Source organism: Mugil cephalus, chromosome 19, assembly GCF_022458985.1.
Source record: "Mugil cephalus isolate CIBA_MC_2020 chromosome 19, CIBA_Mcephalus_1.1, whole genome shotgun sequence".
Lineage (NCBI taxonomy): Eukaryota > Metazoa > Chordata > Actinopteri > Mugiliformes > Mugilidae > Mugil > Mugil cephalus.
This window is the reverse complement of record NC_061788.1, coordinates 4,798,760-4,820,970: the sequence shown is the minus strand read 5'-3', so window position 1 is coordinate 4,820,970 and position 22,211 is coordinate 4,798,760. Positions and strand designations below refer to the sequence as shown.

At 42.3% G+C, this 22,211-nt stretch overlaps 1 protein-coding gene across 5 annotated transcripts; it reads right to left on the bottom strand.

Moving 5' to 3' along the window:
• Window positions 1-353: 353 nt before the first annotated feature.
• On the bottom strand, window positions 354-21,347 carry tnpo1 (transportin 1). 5 transcript variants are annotated; one of them, XM_047569531.1, is made up of 25 exons: window positions 21,181-21,347; window positions 20,941-21,064; window positions 19,492-19,567; window positions 18,692-18,841; window positions 17,940-18,046; window positions 13,204-13,337; window positions 12,489-12,570; window positions 11,262-11,384; window positions 10,797-10,915; window positions 10,422-10,482; window positions 10,045-10,213; window positions 9,773-9,925; window positions 9,455-9,680; window positions 9,096-9,267; window positions 8,795-8,881; window positions 8,592-8,705; window positions 7,594-7,752; window positions 7,418-7,505; window positions 7,232-7,330; window positions 7,045-7,140; window positions 5,164-5,239; window positions 4,173-4,272; window positions 4,025-4,099; window positions 3,737-3,876; window positions 354-3,653 (listed from the first exon to the last, which is right to left on the bottom strand). In XM_047569531.1, exons 2-24 carry the CDS (start codon window positions 21,043-21,045, stop codon window positions 3,769-3,771), a joined length of 2,679 nt encoding a protein of 892 aa, XP_047425487.1. In that variant the 5' UTR covers window positions 21,046-21,064; window positions 21,181-21,347; the 3' UTR covers window positions 354-3,653; window positions 3,737-3,768. The 5 variants fall into 5 exon arrangements, 4 of the variants coding, with proteins under 4 accessions (XP_047425487.1, XP_047425489.1, XP_047425488.1 ...); XM_047569533.1 differs by having other exon boundaries at window positions 8,598-8,705; XM_047569532.1 differs by having other exon boundaries at window positions 20,941-21,061; window positions 21,181-21,324.
• Between the last annotated feature and the right edge of the window lie 864 nt (window positions 21,348-22,211).

The window sequence follows — 22,211 nt, the reverse complement described above, 5'->3', positions numbered from 1 at the left end:
CTTCCAGTTTAAATAAAGGTTAAAAGAGACCTACAGTGTGAAATAATTTAATTGGAGCATAAATGTCTATATAATGACCATTCTGTTAAACACAAATTATGTTATTTGAATAAAACCACATTAACCCTGCTTTAAGGTGGACTAGATTTAATTCCTGTAGTGCACAACAATCTGTCCATTTGTCACCTTGCTACAAGCTTTTTAAATACCCAAACATTTGAGTTTAATGGCCGTAAAATGTAAGTAAAGTCAACTGCAACACAAAAATGCAAGAAACCTCGATACCCATTCGACATCTTCCTGAATGTTGATGTGCTACTGCGGCGACTTGAGAAAATACGAAGACCCAGAAATAATGTAAACAATTTATTGGAACAATGTACAGATTCAAGCAATGGTAACCAGTCACACCCACTATATCGTCTTACAAATATTACAAAATTACTACAGTACAATATAGAGTCTTTGCATGATCCAAAATATTTGGTGGCCCCAAAAAAGTTTTTTTTCTTTTTCTTTTTTTAAATTCAGCAGCTTATTAAAATAAAAATAATAATAAAAAAAAATCAAACCATATCTATCAAAATGATGTTTTTGCTTTTATTAGCAAAAAAGATGAAGGCAGATAATCTAATCAAGTTTTAAAGGCTAATTGAATTACAGAATCCAGGAGCTCGTTGACTAGACATTCCTTAATATTGGTGGGTGCTTTATAAAATACAAATTTCGATAAAGCTTCGTAGAAAGTCAAACTTATGTCTGCAAACGGTACGTTCACATCATCGAGTCGTCAGGCTATTCCTTCGCTTTTAAGCGAGGCGTCTCTTGCTTCTTTTTAGATACAGCATACTGTATATCTATCGCAAAACACCAACAAGACCCCTCAAGGCATTGTGTAGTTTACACTATTTACCGTAGTCATCGCCACAATCGCTTTTGACAAAAAGTACATAAAGTATGTGCAAGTTACCATTTCTGAATTGTTCTTACCCTCTGCTTTGCACCCATTTTGACGGCTAGCAGTGTTGCGCGCGTTAACGCTAACTAACTAACACCCACGTTTCATCCACGTCTAATATGAAGGGTGAGCTTTTTTTTTAATTTTATTTCGTTTTTTTTAAACTAATCTTGAGTTGCTGAGGAGAAGATGCATAAAGGCGTACACATTGGGGGGAAATGATAGAAACAAAAAATAATAATAATAATTACACTGGACACAAACAACCTGAGGTTAACACATAGAAAACACATATTCAAGTGGTGAAAAAACAACTACAATGTTTAGCAGCAGTCCAGTCAGAAATACAGCACAGTAATAACGGGGGGGTTGTTTTCATGTGTTTTGTAGAACCTTCCGATGAAAGAACACACACGCCCCATCAAGCCGTGGTTACTCCATTATTCGCATGCCTAACAGCTGGAATGTGACAGACAAAAATCACTTCGAAACACAAAATGATGTGACACATACAGGGATTTGCCTTTGTATTCCATGATGAATTATTAGCTCGTAGTTAGCGCCTATCCTGTGTTAAACGATCAAACCTAAGTTTCATATTGTCAGAGTTCACCTAACACGTTAAACTACTCCTATATGATCTAATAACCCAACTGCATCGAGACACTTATTGCATTAGGGTAAATACATTTTTTATTTTTATTTATTTATTTTATTTTTTTTAGCAGCAATCCTTACTCAATATTGTGTGTTAACACTAAGGTCATATTCTGAAGGGTTTGGCTACATCGGTCATTTCAAGCACTTGCAATTAAAATTTTTCGAGTGCATGTCATGTGCAAAAAAAAAAAAAAAATCATCAAATACTGCAGTTATTACTCCGACCAGCAGAGGAAAAACGACTGGCTGGGCGTAAAATAAAATAATAATAATAATAATTAAAAAAAAAAAACTCTTCCTATCACTCCTACCCATCATGGAATACATTCAGGCTAGCTGTAACTTACACTTAGACACTTTTTAAAAAATATAACAGCGCAAAACGAGCAGAGACATTAACATTCTTTCACAGTATTTAAAAACTATACATCCAGCTATGGGGGGGTCGTAGTTTAGGGAGAACACTCCAGCAAGAGTCACGTGAAGCTATAAAAGTCCCAGTGTTGCAATACATAAATGGTTAACTATGTACTTGTTTTTACTTTTTCTTTTTTTAATATCTTAAATTGAAGCTCCCCGTCCCTCTCCCCCTCCCTCCCTCCCTCCCCTCCTTCCCCGCTATATGTTGGGCTGTGAGGGGCCACCAACATGCAAGAGATGAAAGCATCCAAGTACCCCACAGTGACAACCACCCGAAACATGACACAGTCACCCTCTAGATCATGCTGTTCGCACAAGAAGAAGCTAAACGACCAATAAGGAAACTTCAGCACATTGAGAAATAAAACATATTGAACATTGGTTTGATGGTTTGTATGTTTTCCGACAGCCAAAGTCACGACGATCGGCGAGACGCCATTTGTGTCATAGTGGGGTTAATTCCATAAAAAAAAAACAAAAAAGATAACGATGACACACACACAGGACGCTAACCCGCATGCTTCTCCTTCACTTAATCCTTCGGTACAAAAGGACCGTAAGCCTCTAAAGCTTCGATATGCTTGCCCATGAATGTCCGCGTCACATCCACACCACAAGACCGAAAGAGAGTCACTCCAAAAGTTACAGCACGTCTCCTAAAGCGAGCGTGTAAACCCCGTCATGCTACATCACAGCCGACAGCGACGTCATCCTCCTCCGGTAGAAAAAAAAAAAAAAAGTACTGTAAATACAAATTACGAGACCAAAAAGTAGAATCTTATCGGGAAAAAAAAAAAAAAAAAAAAAAAAAACAAGGGGCAATGACAGCCGTCAACACACATCACTAATGTTCAACAGCTTTCCACAATGATATAAGCATGCTACCTATTCCCAGAAAAAAAGCTGCTCTTAAAAGAAATCCTTGTGCTCTCCGAGGCCGTAAATTTACAGCCTCCGTCCGGCTACGGGAACTAAACTGGTGATGACTTATTCTGTGATATGCAGCGTTTAAAACAAACAAAATAATAATAATAATAATAATAATAGTTCTGGGATCCAATAAAATGCATTCTTATCTGCTATTCCTTAGCTTTAAGCTAACCTCTCTCTTTGGAGAAAATAAAAAATCTTGACAAACCTTCAACTAATAATTTTAATTTAAGAACAACCTTCTTAATAAATGCACCTCAGCCCTGACGACCGCTTTTCTGCCTAAAAACATTTTTCATCCTTTAACCAACCCCCTCCCGCCCTCCCCCAATGAGTTCCATCTTTTCCTTACGTTTCTTTTTTAGCAGTCCACAAAATAAGATATTTGGGGAATAAATCGAGACAAAAAAAAAAGGGGGAATAATTTCCATTGTGATTGAGATGTGATTAAATGAATTTTTCCTCCCATGATAAAAAGGTGGATCTGCCCGTCCCTTTCCCCCACTAGCCTGTAGCCGTAGGGGCACTGAGAACTGCAGCTACCAGCTTCCCTCCCACCCCGTCCACCAGGTCGGGTAAGGGGTCGCCACCCCTTCCCTTCCCTCAGCAGGCTGACCCTTCCCCCCAGTTAAGGGTAACATGTTCCCTGGGATGGTTTCCTATATTGTCTCCCGTAGTGAATGACCTGCGCAGAGAAAAGAGAGAGGCCTCGTTAGAACACGACGTGTCTTTACATTTCACCGCGTTTCGCTCGTCGTCTTAACTCACCCCAGTGATGAGGCACAGTGCTGTGGAAACAGTTACACCCCGTAAAAGGTTGCCAGCCGTTCCTTCAGCGGCATCGGGAACTGATCTGAGAAGCGCCTCCAGTTCTCCTCTCCCACCTGGTTCTTAAAGCCGTGAAGGATCTAAAAATTGAACACCAGGAAACGTTTATATCGAGTTATAACCAAGCACTGTTATTAATAACTGGAGCTGCCACTCCTCCATCTGACCACTAGGGGGGGAAAAAAGCATGACAACCAGTTTAGTGTCTGGATGTTTTTGAGCTTTTACCTTGTAGAACATGTCTCTGAGATCGTCCTTTGGGTTTACCCAGGAGGCCACCGCGTCGCAGAAGAATATAAAATCCTGTTCCGGAGAGGAGAGGTGAGGCAAACGTTTCGACTTCCAGAGCCGTTAATAAACATCATGACCACCTCACCTGCACTACACCTCCTGGATTCACACTGATCATAGTGCAAATGCCTCTGAACGCCGAGTCTTTCTCCTCGTTGTCTCTTATATTTCGTAGAGAAGTGCACCTGACAACAAGGAACAGGTCCGATTTAACACCACGCACACAGGAAGGAATCGTCCAGCAGCAGTTTCAGCTGACGCTAACACAATTTTTTGAGAAAAATTAAATACAGCCTATTATTATTATTGCCTCCCTCGACTCAAATGTGTTTTTTTTTTCTTTTCAACTCTCGGCTTCCTTAAATCGTAAAAACATCTCTACGCATACATCCGCATGACGACTGCGTCTAACATGACTTGAGATTAACACGACACAAGAAGCATGCACACAAAAACAGCTTAAAGTAAAACGAGTTTTAACATTTAACACGGCTTCGTCGACGTCTAATAACCGTCGCCTACGAGCAGCGTGTTCAGCTAAACCTCATCATAGCACCTTGAGTATAACATTACTTTTTGAAAGATTGACTAGAGAAGGTCTGGGCTCATTTCTTTTTTTTTTGGGACAGGCACATGCAGCTGGGTGACTACCAACTAAACGAGAAAGGGACAAAAAGAACCGCTTCCTTTCTCTGTCGTTGAACCAGCAGGCATGTGACAAATCTGATCCCATGCATATTTTTTTTTTTTTTTTTTTTATATATAAAAAAAGGTTGTTAGCGACAGTTAACAATGACAAAAAACTAGAAATTAAACAACTTAATGTATAATAACATGAAGGTGCTACTGAGGCAAAAACAAATCACAGGTAGGACCTAAAAGAGGACAGGGTTAGTCACACGGTTGGCAATGATTACAAACTGATAAAGGAAAAAAAAAAACAACTGAAAAGACTTCTTTTGAGAAGAAGAGTGAGGAAGAGGAGGAGGAGGAGGAGAAGGAGGAGAGCAACAGGTGACAGAAGATAAGAAGAAAGCAGAGAAGATGAATTAAATAAAATATTGAATAATACACACCAGGGTCTTATAAACTGCTGTAGCATGGGTGCCACCTCTTGAGGACAAACGTAACCAAGACGACCAATTGTTATTGCTAAGGTAACGCAATCACGGTTACACACCACCAAACGCCAACCAAGACATGAGCAATGAGGAGGGGGAGGAGAAAAAATAAAGAAAAAACAAACAACTCAGAGACATAAATCAACAGAATCTGTGTATGATAATAAACAGAAGATTTCACTAGCGTCGATTATTGCTGCCCCGCTCAGGCGCGGGGAGGAATGTAAAATATGACACTCTAAAAAAAGACATACAACAACGTTTAAGGGAGAACACATTGACAACTTTGACACGACATTCATAGAAAAAAGGCAAACGATGGCATCTGCTTTCGGTATAATCGTATGGAATCGAAAAGGTTCTTTCGAGACACAGGCTAGCAAAGGTGTAGCGTGTGCAAGTGACTGTTCTAAACAAGAGCAGATCACTTGGATTTGTTTTTTTTTTTTTTTAAATGAGATTTCTCCCTTAAACTCACAAATGTTAATTTTCATAAGAAACAGAAATGTTGTTTTTTTTTTTTTCTATTCGAAAAAGAAATGACAAGATTACTCCAAGCCAACTACATGGAGGGAGACTAGTATCCAGCACAGCAGGTTCTTATGAGGCAGAAGGAGGGAGGACCTAAGTTTAAAAGACACAAAACTATGCAACATTCTCATTAACAAACAGGCATTTATGAACAGTCCAATGACACATGCAGAAAGCAGATGGTATGCTCATTAGAATAAAAAAGTTCAGTGCAGGATCAGATGATCGGAGGCTAAACGGAGAACGCGCTCCAGGATGTCACGGCCACGCCCACTTCGGACTGTGGCGTTAGGTGGCCGCACGGAAAATTTAGTTTTCTTTAGAAATCTCTTTGGCAAATTTAAACACAGCTAAAAAAACAAAACAAACAGCTTTTATTCATTCTTTGGTTAATCGTTTTCAACAAATTCTGAACAGGTTCCCTGGTCGGAGATTTCAAACGTTAACAGATTTTTAATGAGAGATTTGACCAGAGTGGTAATTATCACGTATCCTGCATCAAACATTGGCCATTCTTAACAACATTTAACATCTATTGGCAGATATGCATCCACATTTAAAGAACAGTAAATAAAAGCAACGAATAAACTGACAGCAAACAAACAGGAACACGTCTACAGAGTCCCTAGTTTCTCTTCTTCTAGTCTGACCAGGTCACACTTCACCCTTGCATGCGCGTTCTGTTTGGATGCGTCGCTCTGACTCATCAAAAGATACGTTACAGTTGGTAGAAACAAGAGCAGAGTGTAACCTCCTAGAGAATTTAGGAGAAATTTAGTCTGTTCTCTCAATCCTTTAGGGATTAGCTATCGTTTAGCTGTTCAGTAAATATGTGAGGCTATGAAGTCTTCTGCCTGTCTGTGCTCTGTCACAATATTCTACGCCTGATTGTGCACACACTCAGTCCAACATTAGTCCAAAGACTGGGCTCTTACATGGTTCGCTCAGTTCAGCAGTGTCAAGAATTTCACTCCAGGGTTTTTGTTTTTTTTTTTTTTCTTTTTAGCTCAAACTTACAGGCCACTCTGCCCGGATGCAAATCAACACCCGAATATTTGGAAAATACTTTCGTGAAACGAGCAAAACCTGTAAGGCTCATTCCCAGGGAGCGGCTGTTTGAAAAAGATTAACAGGGCAAGACAAGCAACCCTACACAGTGTTGGTTAATTCTGGCTGGCTGGACCTGAGTTGTACGAGCTCCTCCGTCATCTGTGCTGGTGTCTGTGTGTCTGTGTGTGTGTGTGTGTGTGTGTGTGTGTGAGTGGCGACCTGGCTGGCTGGCTCAGCACTACCACCGAGTGGTACCTGTGTTCTCCAGTAGAGTCTTTGGGGTGTTGGGCCTGTTAATGATTTCCACCAGCTGGTGCAGCACCATGGCAATGTATGGCTGCATTTCAGGCCCTAATGAGGAAGGAAAGATGATTATGTTGAGGTTTAACAAAATAAATGACCGTGTAAACAGTGACATGTTGTGGGGAAAAAAAAAACTCACCCATTTGTATAGCTATTTCTCCGATTGCCCACGTTGCGTTGTTGCACACTGATATTAACTCTGGGTTTAAATTCGTACCCAGTATAGGCATAAAATCAGCTGAAAAGAAGGAAAGGGAATCACTTGGCGACTTGTCAAGACCTTAGTGGGAATTCGTGCTTCAGAGCAGAGCTGCACAGAACGTACCGATGCACGGTTTGACGTGCTGGAAACAAGCCTTGGTCAGATCCCCGAGAAGAGCGAACGAACTCTGACGCACTTCGGGCATTTTGTCCTGAGCAGGTGGAGAGAACAAACACATGGTTTAGGAACGGACGTCGGTGTCCCACTTCACAGCGTCGCGCGCTCTGGCGGCTCCTCACCTGCATGCACTGGTACATGAGGGTGAGGATGTTGCTACGGGCAACCAGCTGCTCGATGGTGCCTCCCAAACCCTCGGCGAGTCCACTCAGGAGATCCAGAGCCACGATCATGAAGTCTTTGTCCGGGGCCTCGTACTGGTCGGGCTGTGACTGGTGAAGCTAAAGATAAGGAGGAAGAAAAAAAAAAAGGCACCATCAGATTTAACTAACGTGAATAACTAATGAATAGTTTGAAAATTTGTGGCAGCATTTCCATATTTAATTCTACAGGTACAAATCCTCACATTTAAATCTGTGGTTTAGATTTATACTCAGATCAGGCATAACATTGTGACCACCGTCCTAATGTTGTGTAGGTCACCCTCGTGCCTCCTAAACAGTTGTGACTCATCAGAAAAAAGACATGGGCCTTTTTAGAGTGTCCTGTGGTGTCTGGAAACAGGATGTTAATAGTGGGGAGTCTTTGAGTCCTTTGGTCTGAGGGGAGGGGCCTCTGTGGATCATCTTACAGATACTTGATCAATTGGGGATCTACTGAATTTGGAGATCAGTTGTTTCTAAAGTGTTTTTGTGTGTGTGTCAGGCTGCATCCTGCTGGAGATAGCTGCTGTGTCATTGCTATGGGGTCTAAGTGGGGGCTACACGTCCAAGTAACATCCACATGATTCCAGGTCCAAAGGTTTTCCAGCAGAACACATTCTATGAATTGTCACAAGATGGTTAATGTCATTTACATCTCCTGTCAGTGGTCATAATGTTGTGGCTGACTGGTGTACATGCACATTAAACCTGCTGTATTTAAGCTTTTACCACTTGAGAGCAGCCAGCAGATTGAAAATGTAACACACCTATTGTCATCTAAAAGAAAAAACAGATTTTGCAGAGTTTAGCTTCAGCTTTAGCGAATATCTATGGAGTTCAAATATTGCTATTTCATATGAATAAATTACAGAAAGCCAGCAAACAGTAAGAACAAGAATGTGCACAGAAACACTCACACTCACCATGGCCTGAGCGAGGGTCTTCTGGACCAGGTTGACACAGCGCTGGTACACGGGCTCACAATATGGCAGGAAGCCGCTCTGAAGGGCAGTGGCTACAGACGACAAACACTGAGAAGAACAAACACACGGTCAAATACACCGAGCGGCCAATCTGGAAAACACTACCACTGATTTTTGTGCACGACATAAATACTTACTTCTAACAAAGGGAAGAGATCTTTGTCTTCATCTTTCAGCTGATTCCATTTCTGAATCAAAGGTGGCATCAACATCTGGATGTACTCCTGTTAAGATTAGATACGTCAGCTTAATTCATTCTCATTCCAAGTACATACAGCTTTAAAGTATGGCTTGCTTTACTTTAATATCCAGAACTGCATTTACTAGTAATGGCACAATAAAAGTAAAATGAGGAAGGGGGAGTATATGATATGTGCCAATGTTGCACTAACAGAGAAATGAGAAGTGAAAGTGGGAGCGTATTTCTGTCCTGCGTACCGGTTTATTGAGATGGTGGCCCACTGAGTCTGCCAGCGTTCCGATGGCGTCATAAAGAATGAGGAGATTTTTGTGCTGGTACTTGCTGAAAGCGAACACCAGTGTGTCCAGGATGAATGCCAAGTAGGGCACCAGCTCTGTACAAGCCTCCTCCTCCAAGGTGGCAAAGGCACTGATGGGAGGGGAGAAAATTAAAAAGTTAAGAGGTAGAAAACTTCAACCAACATGTAACAGAAAATTCTCAAGCGCATTCTGAGAAATCTGGATCCCTGAAGTAACGGGCGGCTCGGCCAATCCTGACGCACAGCAAGGTTCCAAATGTGCTGTAAAATTACATGATTTTATCAGTTCTTTCTCACCTGCAAGCAGCCTCCTGCACACGCTTGTTGCTGTCCAGAATACGCTTGAGCAGCTCGGTCATTAAAGGCTTCAGGTAAACGTCTGGGGGCTGGCTGACAACCCAGTGTGCATAGCGGCTCAGCGTCCAGCAGGTGATGGATCGCACCAGGGCCTTCTTGTCAGATAAACACTGGATGAGGTGGGGGATGAGCTCGGGCAGGTATGGGATCATGCCCTGCATGCAGCCTGGAGACGGAGGCGAGGGGTTTCATTTCAAACAGACTTGCTTTATATTCTCACCGTTTGTTCCGTTCCTTCTTCCTGACCACACCACTTACCTTCTGCTATCGCCCCCAGCACCAAGATGCCCGACTCCTTAACCACCCACTCCGGGTGGAAGAGCAGCTCTTTAAGGAGCGGAAGGATGTGCAGCAGCAGATCGTCTCTGAACACGTTGGCCAACACGTCCAATGCCGCTGCTGAACACTTGCCTGATGTTCGGAGACGCGGACACAACAACAAGCACAAATAATCAATACACGTTCAGAGTGCAGGCTTAACGGAAAGTGACGGGGGAGGGCAGCATTGTTTACACCGGCGCTAAACTCACGCAGGTTCCAATCGGAGATGGTGTCGTCGTCGTCCAGTTCGTCATCGTCGTCGTCTTCGTCCTCGATCCCGTCCCCTTCGTGCTGCTGGGCCACCGTGCGGGAGCGGTGGAAGCGCGGCCGGATGTCTTGCTCGTTGTCTGGAATGGCTTCGTCCTCCTCGATGTCTCCCTGATGGTACATGCATTAAATAAACTCATCTCAAACAACATTACATTTAACGCAACTGGAATGAGTTTACCATAAAAACTCAATCTGAGAAGAATCAGAAAAAACTTGAATCTGAGACGACTCAACTGAAACCGCACGTCATCCTGAGTGGTGGAGTCAATTCATCACTCTACCTCCAAGTTCACATATAAGGGCTGTATAAACTGACCTTGAGCAGGATAATGTCAATCTCGGAGTACTTCATTCCGTTGACGAGCACCGGAGTGAGCCTGCAGCGGAGAGAAGCCGGAGGAAAAATGATGAGAACACGGGGCAAGGGTAGGTCGGGGCTCACGAGCAATCACTCACACCTGGTTCCCGCTGGGGGCACAGTTTAATGTGACAGTGTGGTGACAGATGTTACAGCTGAGGTCAACAGCCAGTGGGGTTCTTAATCAGCCATCGGGAGGCCAGGAAAAAAAAAAAATCATCTCGGTACAAGGTCTTCACCAACTTCCTGCCAAGGTTGCTATGAATCAACTGCTTTTTTAAATTGAGGCTAGAGTAGAGTGTGTATATTACAGGCGTGTGTGTGCGTTCTTACTGGGAGAGGTGACCACACAGCACTTCCTTGCACACCGGCTGCTCCGCCAGCGTCAACCAGAACTCGCAGGCCTCCAAGGCGACATTCTCGTCGTGGTCCTGAGTCCTCTGCAGCATGTACTGAGACAAAAGGAAAGGAAATAACTTTAATTACATCTACCATTCACAATCCTGAACATTTCATTCCATAAATTTTTTGTTCTTGCCAAAAAAATCTAATTTTTTGCACTTGTGATCTTCACTGAATCACTTTGACTTCCAGACTTTAATTCCCAAAACCATTTGCTTGTGAAACTTGTTGTTATTGTTTCATTGATCAGAAATAATGAATCATTTCTTAAACAGATCTAAATTAATTGGGACCTTTATGGAACTGTTTATTCCTTTAAATAAATGCATTTATTCTTGTGTCTTTGGTAGACCATCAGTATGCACTTATGGTCCGCTCCTGCGTGGAGTTCCTCACCTCTATGATGTTATGCATGTGCGGCAGGAGACGATCCAGGCGAACCTCCAGCAGCATGACGAGAGCCCTGCAGACGTTCTTCCTCACTTCTGGCTCCTCGTCCGTCGCCAGGGCAAACAGGTTCTACGGGACATTAGGAAGACACAAGTTACAAGTACTACCCCTACTTATCACAGCCCCAGGAAAACACAGGAAACCTCTTCACTTCCATTATTGTAATGTCCTGACAAAGTATAACATTCTTGATCTAGACGGCTATCAAATCTTTATGGACGCCTGTCTGAATGAATTCATGCAAGGACGAAGAAGCTCTAACTAGGTGACTGTGATGTGCCGAGGCGGAGAACTAAAGTCTCCCTGGAACAAGTTACCACAACTCCAACTTCCTTTTTCATAAAAAACCTCAAACGCTAGTTTAAAACAAATCAGACATGTATTCTAGCCTAAACAGTTTTCTTAATCTGATGGGTTCTTGGTCAATTAAAGTTTTTTTAAATATATAATTGTGGGTCAAATGTTTTGTCATAATGTCTGTCTGCTTTTTTTTTTTTGTTTTGTCATTATTTATCTGTGTCTGGTTTTATAATTGTCTATTGTGTGATTGTTGTTTTAAAGTCCTCTGTGTCTACGTTGGGACTACGGCTGAAAATCAGCGTTTGTCCTGAGTCCGGCGCATTTACACTGATGACTAACGCATCAGTGTTGATTAATGTGCATTGTCCCAATTCAATAAGCTCATAATAACATGTTTGTTACGAAGAGTTTCGAACCCAAGTTGCCACATAAGACTCCGTGTTTTTACTCAACACTTCAGTCCCTTGTGAATTCACAGTGCATTTACAAGTTGCTTATTAGCAATGCATTTTCCATTCTAATATTCAGTAAATTAGTTGAAAAGTTAAGGGCTATGTAAAAACATACACTGCCTTCTCACATGGGTGTTTATAAATAACATTTTAAAGGGGGATTCAAAAGAAGTCACAGTAGTAGCAAGCAAGAACTTGCCTAAGGGAGAGAACTGTTGTGTGGGTACAAACAGAGGTAAACCACAACCTGTCAGTGCACTTGCAACCATTTAGAGAAGTGAGAGGCGGCGACGCGAAACAGTGACTGCATCAGTTATCATTTTGTCCCTCACACCATATTACATGATGATGACTTGGGTCGATCCGCACGTAGGCACAAAAAGATCCCGAACCGTGTCAATGCATCACAGTGGAGACTTGCCTCGATGAATGGGTCGATGTGAAGCATGAGAGCCTGAGTCCTGCTGATGATGAACTGATTGACGCAGGCGATGGCATGAGACCTGCAACACAAAAACACCACTTAGGAGGCACAACAACATGTTTCCCCTCACATGTCGCGCGCTATGAATGCGGCCTCTGTACTTTCGTTTGACCCGCCTTAGCTAATTTAAGCACAGAATACGAGCGGCTCTTTTCTTCTGTCGAACATGTTGCGAGGCGACGGACTGGGACTCGAAATGTATATAGTTAATTCGATTTTAATTACACGGCGTCAATAACAATGCAAATTGTCTCGAGGCTGAGAATCCCAAAGCAAACATGAAGGAGACAGTAGCACGAAGGAATTATAGAGCGATTAGTTTGTCTTGTCTCTAGGAAAGACGCTGAAAACATAAACATAAAAAGCCACTTTTGGACCGGTTCTGACTCCCTGAGGGTAAAAACACACAGGTGATCTCCACCAGAAGAACCGCATACCTCACTAGCTTGTGTTCACATTTGCACCACAAGTAGAAACTCTGAAGCAACATCACTTACAACAATAAATATAGTAGCACCTAATTGTGGATATATTTATAACAATGACTCAAACATTTTAAAAGCAACGCCACGCATCTTCCAAAGAACGCATCAATAACATGAGTAAATCCAGACTGAACTCTCCATTACGCTTCATAAAAATGAACTGATACCTGATCTTAGGACTGTTGTGCTTGAAAAACTGCAGGAACTTGGGGATCATGATGTTGAGAGGACGATCCAGCATGTCGCTGTCCAGGATCTCGGCGGAGTCCTCGCAGATCTTCTGCAGGGCTCCGAACGCTCCCTGGAGACAAAGGGGAAAAACAGAAGCAGTGAGAATTCCTCAGTGTACCAATTATACAGGGAAGTTCACCAATGTATAGCCCTAAAGCTTTTTTCCAATATGCAACCTCAACACAGGGTTAGACTGCAGCTTATAGCAAAATGCTTCTTAACACGGAATATATTTTAGATTTGCGTTGGCTAAAAATTCTTAGTATGTTCTAAGACCCATTTAATATTCCCTCCAGCAAACAAACGTTGTTCCATACGGACGCATAGTGTCTACACTCGACATGGAAGAAACGATCCCAATTTTTGCACATTCGACTCATCCATGAGCTTCAATGGGATTAATTTATTTCTGCTCCAATAACCTTCAAAGTGCGTGCAGGCGGTCACACACGCACACACACACACACACACCTCCTTCCAGATATTAGCTGCTTGACAGGTGGTTAGTATGCATGCTCACGGTTTGCTGCAGACTTCAGTGTCTCTCTCTCTCTCAAAAAAAAAAAAAAGAAAAATGCAGCCCGAGAAGCAGATACAAGAAACGGCACAGCGCAGCACCGACGCCGTCTGAAATGTGTTGCCATGGAAACCGCTCCCATGTCGGCATTCCTTTCAGATGACAGCAGATATACAGCGGTCTCAGAAGAAAAGGGTACGAGAAGAAAGAAAAAAAAAAAAAAAAAAAGGCCGCGCTATGAAATGAGACGAGGCTGGTGGAGGTAGAGGCGGCGTGAAGGTCGCAGACGGGAGGAGGCGAAGGGCAATTATGGAGAATAATGCGTTTGTCTCGTAAGGATTCCGACCGGCAGGCTGCGAGAAAACGGCTTTCGGAGACGGAACGGGATGTTTCAGGACGGAATTAGAAACCGAATGGCACAGACGGGGGAAAGACATAAAAAAAAAAAAAAAAACAAGCAAAATGGCTCCATTTAAATTGTCAAATTACCATCAGTTGGCTTAAAGAAACTAAACAAAAAGACGCTTTTTCATCCAGCACCAACTTAACCATCTTCAAGCTCGGACATTAAGAAGCTTTCCAGCCTCCAAGCTGCTTTTCAAAAGTCTCATGAGGAGTCATTGCCTTTGGTCATCTTATAAGGATAATTCATTTATAGTTATATGTTTTTAGTTTTATGAGTTGTCATTTCTTGGGCAAAACAGGATATGACTTTTGGGGATATTTTAAAAAGTATATAATCTGATTAGCCTTTCATATTGAGCCTCATTTTGTCAAAAATAATAACGTCAATCTTCAATTCTGCTATATATATATATTTTTTTTTTGCACTCTAGGTAGAGTGTATGCTCAACTCTTACTCCATTACAACTAATAACTTGGAAAAACGTGACCAGCAAGACACAAGGTGGCTCCCACTGACATCAAAACATAATATAGGCATTTGCATATCAGTGTGTCAACAGAGAGAGAGAAGACCGGAGGACTGGGAGTGGCCCCGCGAGCGTTCCAGCGATGCCCAAGTGTCTGAAGTGTAATCCTCCTTTTCAAGTCCTGCCACTGAAGGTCATTCAGCGCAAGTATGTAAGTCACGCTGATGACTGCATGCCAGGGCAAAAAGGAAATATGCATTTAGTCAACCGAGCAGCTCCTACAGACCGATGCCGTGGAAATTTGAGTCACGCGCCGGGACGAACGAGCGGCCGAGGTGACGAAGCATTACCATACGCGATCGCTTGCCCTCTGCGCTGCGCCGCCGCCGCTACCACCAGGAATCGAAATAGTAAAACTGCTCTCAAGAGAAACCTATATAAAGCCATCCACCAACACCTGCTTGTTTCTTTTTATAGAGTACGCAGAGAAGGGCAGCGTTTCACGGTACAAACCGCGAACGTATTACCGGAGTGACAAATTGTTTTTCCTTTCTAAATTATGTTTACATGGAAAAAAAAAAAAGAAAAGAAAGGCAGCGACTTCACTGAACACATTACAGCAGCACACGCCCTGCATCAGCAGCCATTACTGTTCAGTATGCGACCGCTGAGTTCCCCTGGAGAGGATGAATCACTAACGGTGTAATGATGGTTACAGGCCGGACAACACGGAGGACATGTATAGTGATCGAATGGCTTAAGGCCAACATGCATTCACAAGTTTCTCATTGCTTACATTGCACAGCGCATACAGTCCAGAAACTGTACACTGGCCTTCGACAAATATACCCCCAAAATAGACATCAATGTCCCCGTGTACTATCGAGGGGACAGTCAACGCAGAGCCAGCGGCACACACGGTGATTTAAACACATCTGTGGAGACCAGGACACATTAAACCCTTTAGAATATACATATATCGTTTGAGTCTATTAAAAAATGTTGTTGACAAATTTTCAATAGTGGATTTGTGATCTGGAGTCGCTCTGTTTGGAGTTCATTATGACCAGATCAAATCATTTGTTCAGGCTTTGTGCAGTGACGGAAAGAAGAGTAGCAGCAACACAGTCCCTATACGGCGTCTGACCACAGTCAATTTTATTATTTACGAGAAAAAAATAGCAGAAATAACTTTGAAGGATGAACATTTAACAAGAATTTAGGCATTTGTCGAGAAACATGCGTAGCTGTAAGACTACCCAAGTGTGTTTTCCCCCTCCCTGCATTGGTTAAAACACAGCTCATTAATTTGTATTGGTTTTTGGCAGCGTGAAAGAATGCAGATTATTATGCAACATAGCACCTGTTCACATTTATCACAACACTTGCACGTAAGCAGGAACTTCAGCTGCAAATCGGTTAAACCCACAGCTGTAATTTGTCTGTCTCTTAGCAGAAAATCCATATCATGGGAGCATAAACATTACTGGGATAATTGTCTGCGCTCTCAATACAGCCACACTGGTGCCATTGACCGGCTATTACAAGAATTAAAAAAAAAAAAAAAAAAAAAAAACCTTTACCAGGGTCCAATGTCAAACACACTCCACATAAACATCCTGCACACTATTTATACATTTTATAATAGCATTTAAAAATAAATGTTATGCACCTTCAGCTACAGAATTAGTAGACGTGTTTTTTTTCCCGTCATCTACCACCAACGTAACCATCTTCAACCTCACACATTAAGAAGCTTTCCAGGCTCCATGGCTGCTTTCCAAAAACATACCGAGTCTTATGAGGGGTTGCTACATTTGGTTGGCTGAGTTAAGCCTCACACACACACACACACACACACACACATAACTATAAGATCCTCTGCAGTAAATAGCTGACCTAAATCTCTGCTTCTGAATGAGCTTTGAAAGAGAGGCTGGTAGTGGTCCTACAAAGAGATTGGTTTTTTCCCCCCCCCCCTCTCCTCTCCTCTCCTCTCTCCAGTCACACCTCTTCCTTAGGTTTCAAGCAGCCCACTGAAATTCAAATGGACATTCCTACTCGGAGCGCTGATGAGTAATCCTGACAGGATACATTTCATTTGCCCTTTCATACAGCTGAACGGTTCAACAAGCTCGTTTGTGCGTGATCTCCAGTGTCGTGCATCCACCTTCCCTATAGTAGCTCAGCTGACAGTATATTAACGTTCGTTGGGGGGGTGGGTGGGGGTTCGGCACAAGTATAGGTGCAGCCGACAGCCACACCGTGCTATGATGAAATTTCAGTGGGCGCTGCAAGGGAGCGTTTAGCCCTCATTTCAATATAAACGGGCTGATACCACCAAGAACTGGTGATATTATATCGCAGATCAATCAGGGAAGATAAAGTTTTTTTTCTGATGAGGAGAGAAAATAAGAACTTGCAGTACTTCTGCTGATGTGCACATTATAAAAGCTATTCTGGGTTATGATGCGCGACATGTCAGAAAATGGGGTCATATGTTTTTCTGGTTAAAAAAAAAAAGAGATGGAAAGAGAGTAAACGATTTTGAGTCGAATTATCCGTAATCCGTGGCTGCTGCTCCAGCTGTGAGCTCATCCAGCCAGCAGGATGTGATCCAGATGCTGCTTTATAGCTGACCTAGCTCTTCTTCCCTGTTCCTAAATAAATAAATTAAAAACAGACACACGCGCTGTGCGCTCAGACGGGGGAAAACGCACTCGCCTGTAACATACGGTCACAAATGTGTGAGGCTTTAATCTCTGACATTCCCTTTCTTGATCGAACAGCAAAAGGCTGTCGCAAAAAAACAAAACAATACATTTTGTGAAACATCTGATGAGCTCAAAGTGCTCAATAAATCAAGGGAAGGGCTGTAGACGTGCCAACTAAAACAGAGTCCCTGCCAAATCACAGCAATACAAGATGTAGCATCATGTCCACACAAAGCAAAGTGGAATTGTTCAAATCTATTCAGATTACTTTATTAGTCCCCAAGAGGTAAATTCATTGTGCTGTGCTACTGCCACATATTATGTTTAATGCTGGTCATTTAAGGCAGTCAGAGACCATACAGATTGATTTTACTGAAAATAATTCACACCTAATGTTTCGTCCTTGTTTCAGGTTAATCAAATTAATCTTAGTTGGTTTACTCAGATTGAAAATTAACATTTGGGATTACTGCAAAACATTTTTCATGGGTAGGATTACGCAATGTCTTAAGTACGCAACCGAACCCCAACACTGCGCAAGCTCCAACATCTAAATTGTTTATCCTCACCTCACATGTGTTGTAGTCCTCAGAGTCCAGCAGCAGGCAGAGTTTAGGCAGGAGCTCGGGCCAGTTCTGCAGCTCTCCCTTGGAGGCGATTGTAGTGATGAGGATACCTGTTCAGGCAGGTGAGCGGAAATTAATAAAATGCTTAGGTTCACGTATATGCCTTCAGTAAGCAGCATCGTTTAAAAAAACAAAAGCAAAACACACATTTTAATTTATTTACTTGAGCAAATAAGCCTGAAGATGCTTGAATGACTGTTCAGCTATAAGTAGATAAGTAAAGTAATAAGTAAATAGAAATCACAATATTATTATTTTTTATATCACATGTAAAGTTGAATTCTGAAATAATAACGGGATGGAAAAAGAAACATACGTTCTTCAAGAAAGTGAGATACGAGCATTTATGAATAATAAATAAATAAATAAATGGTTGACAGAGTTTGGGTGCTCTGGGCAAGTGCCATTTACACAAATCTGCTATAATGAGGAGAGATCGACATGGAAACGATCCTGGCTTGGACAAGTATTATATCCATATACACCAATATTGTTAAAAAAATCATTTTCGTCAAACATTTAAGACACATCCTGAAATCTGTGCAGCTTAATAGCAAGACAATATAGGACCATGGCGGACATTGTCCTGATATAAAAAGGTTAGCGAGCTTAATATGCATGGACATCACATCTATAATGAGTAATAACCTCCTGCAGCATCTTAACAAGCAAGGCTTTATATTCTGCAGACTTACCCACAGTGGCTCGAATGAGAGGAGAAGAGTCTCCGATGTTTTGGAGGCACTCGCTCTTGATGAAATCAGACACGCCGTTAGGGAAGTTCTGATAGTGAGCTTTCACATTGTTCTTCAGTATCAGGCCACTTAGGGACCGAGTTGGTTCGTCTTGGGAGACAAAAGGAATGAAATGTGAAATAGCGCGCTGGCTGTGAGGCAGATACGTCGGTAGAATTCAGGCTGAAGGCTGCTGCGTTCGGAAAGGATGGTGACTCAGTCATTCAATTATCTTTACTGCCATTACATTCCTTTTAAATCAACACAGCGCCATGCACACGAGCTGCATGACATCAGCACAATCTGGTGATGTGTCCAGTGAGACGCTAACACTATAAACATGAATAATACGACACATAACAGTCTTGTTATAAACAAGCTACTAATATCTCAACGGATTTTGCGACAGAAATAAAGAATCTTTAAATATTCGCTGCTCGTTGCATCCGAGCGCAGAGCAGTAATGCAGCATCATCCTCAAAAGTCTTAACACCACTTAACATTTGGGTCATCTACTGCGCAGACAGTCAAGCCAAAAGTTGAGCGGTGCCAGGAATTAGGTTTAAAATTAGAGTGACCCATATTCTGACTGCCACATCAACTGTGGTAAAGATGCCACCGGGTCACCCGAATCACAGCCAGACCGACCTGTTACTGAGCAGTTACATAAAAAGACGGGTCGGACGTTTAACAGTGTCCAGGACTGTTGAGATGACAGCGGGACACGGTGCAGACTCGCAGGAACAGGCAGGCAAACTTACCTTCCGATTTTAACTTCGTCAAAACAAATATCAAATAGTTGTTGAAGTCTGGATACTGGTTGAGCTGCTCGAGTCTCTGGGGAAAACGGTTGAGGAGGACAACAACTGTGCACGCGGCATGTTAAAAAGATTTGTAACAAGGGAATAATGCAAAAAAGGCATCAGAGGAAAGGAAGGTAGAATGATGCTCGTGCAGTGGTGTAATTTAACCGTAATGTGTGTGTGTTTGTGTGCACGTGTGTGCGCATGTGTGAGGGGAGTCATAAACGTGTCATTGTGCATGACTGAATACTGTACGTACCGAGCCAGATGGGGTCTTTAAGAGCAGCCCATCTACGAGCTAACGGCGCAGTGTATATGAAGTGTTACATAAGCACATCATTTAGGATCAGAATGCAACCAGAAACAAAAGCACACATGACATCGGATGATGGATGCAAACGGTGGCGAAGTTCTGTGACACGTTAGTGTTTGACAATGACGATGCAAAAAGGCGCATGTCATGCTAATAAAGCATTTAAGTATGTTGCTGCAAGCCTTTTAATCTGGCTACGGGGTCGTTAAAGTGAGTGGAGTTTGATTTTTTTTTTTTAAATTGTTTGAATTTGTGGCATCTATTTGTAATCCCTGCAAGTGTACGAAGAGCAGCACACATGGCATAGATTTAATCCATTTATTTCTGTCTGTTTCACAAAAGAATTCTACATTTTATGTACACGCTGTCATCCTCATTCAATTTAATGTCTTTATTTAACATGGCGACCTATTTCCTTAGTGTAAAATATGATTGTAGCACCATGGCAGTTATTGGCGGATCGTCCTTATGTTTATGGTATAGAATTAGATCTACATGACACTAATTGATGCATGGTGGCACCCTCCTGTCTGGATTTCAGTTGAGCTCCGTTTGTTTTGGAAACATCAGCCCCAAACGAATGTCACGTTTTGCAAAGGCTAATTTCTATTAATCACCCGCTTGCAGATACGGGTTTGTATGAGTGTGTGCAGGAATTAGTCGGCTCTAAATTGGTTGACCTGTTTTTTTCCCTTCACTGGAGCACAACGCAAAAGGTACACACACACAGGGCGGCGGTTAATTGCTGGATCAAACCTACGTGTGGCGTGGGCTTGAAAGACAGCTAGCAGTCCTACTAGCCTTGCATTAAAATGTACATTCATGATGATATAAACCATCAATATCAAGCAATTCCAAGAATCCTAACCTGATTTGATGGCAGTGTGTTGTGTTTATTGGAGACAAAAAAAAACGCCAACTGATCAGCACCAGCGTGAGCTTTACCTTCTTGTAACGGTAACCACCCCAGTTAGCATTAGCCACCGCTAGCCTGTTGAGTCCGCTTTCTGTGTTTTTGTCTTATTGTTAATAAGACATTTTAGGATCCATGTCTGTTTTTTCTTTTTTTTTTTTTTTTTTTAAAAAAAGGATACTTGCTGGACGGATCTCTGCGTGGACGTATCTGGCGACTGAGACTCTTTGAGCAGCTGTAAAATTTGTTGAAGTCCTTGCTCGTCTGGCTTCCACTCACACTCCATCTTGCTGCTGCTGCTGCTGCTGCGGATAAAGAAATAACATAAGCCCACGTTTGTCTTCAAACGGCTCGCTGCCGTGCTTCTCCCGGAGAGGAAAGGGCATTTTTAAGACGCCGAAAATATAAATACATATATTACCTGTTCTAGCTCGACCGACGTACTCGCGTGTGGTTGACTTTCTGTGGAAATGTGACCTGGTCTGTCTGGGTTTTCAGACATGGGCCTCTCTCTCTTCCAGCAGGGACATCCGTTTTGGCGTCGAGCTGAAAAGGCTTCGGGCCGGACGGTCTCGCGACGCATTTAACTGACTGCTTCGTCATCTGACGCACAAGCGTCGGACGGGTCCTAGTGCGCAACGGATCCTCGCCAAACATACTCACTTAAACCGCTAAGATATCTGTATATATTCATTTCTATTATTTAACACATATATCTATAAATATTTTTTTTATCATTATTTAAGAGAAGGTGTAGCTTCTGGAGAAATTAGGAAAACTCACATTAACGAAACGTTAGAAAACAGCTAAAAAGCCAGTATTTCCGGGAATACATGAAGGCAGCAGGGGGTCGACGTTTAAAAAGGGGCTCAGAGGCCTGGTGACGTCCGTGTTGCATTCGAAGGTCTTAATTTAAAATTTGTAAAAACATCCTCATCTTGAGGCTTTACTTTAATCAACATGCTCAACCATAAAATCGTTTTCTTAAACATATAGGAAGAAAAAAATCTTTGATGGAATAACATGGTCATTCTTTGGGCATACTGTTGTTGAATATAGACCTCAGCAACTGCAGCAATCCCAGATCATGGCACTGCTCCCACAGGCTTGTATAGCAGACACTAGACATCATGGGTGCATCACTTCATCTGCCCCTCGTCTTACCCTGATGTGCCCATGACTCTGGAACAGGGTAGATTTAGACTCATCTGGCCACATGATGCTCCAGAGTCTAATCTTTGTGCTCCCTAGCAAATTGAAGCTCCCTTTCCCGGTTAACCTCACTGATTAGTAGTTTTCTTAAAAAGACGCAGCTGTTCAGTCCCAATCTCTTGAGTTTCCTTTTGCACTGTACATATGGAAATGCTCTAACTTTCCCTATTAAACATGGCCCTGAGTTCAACTGTTGTCTTACTTATGATCTGATTTCACCAAGCCTTTAAGTGATCGCTG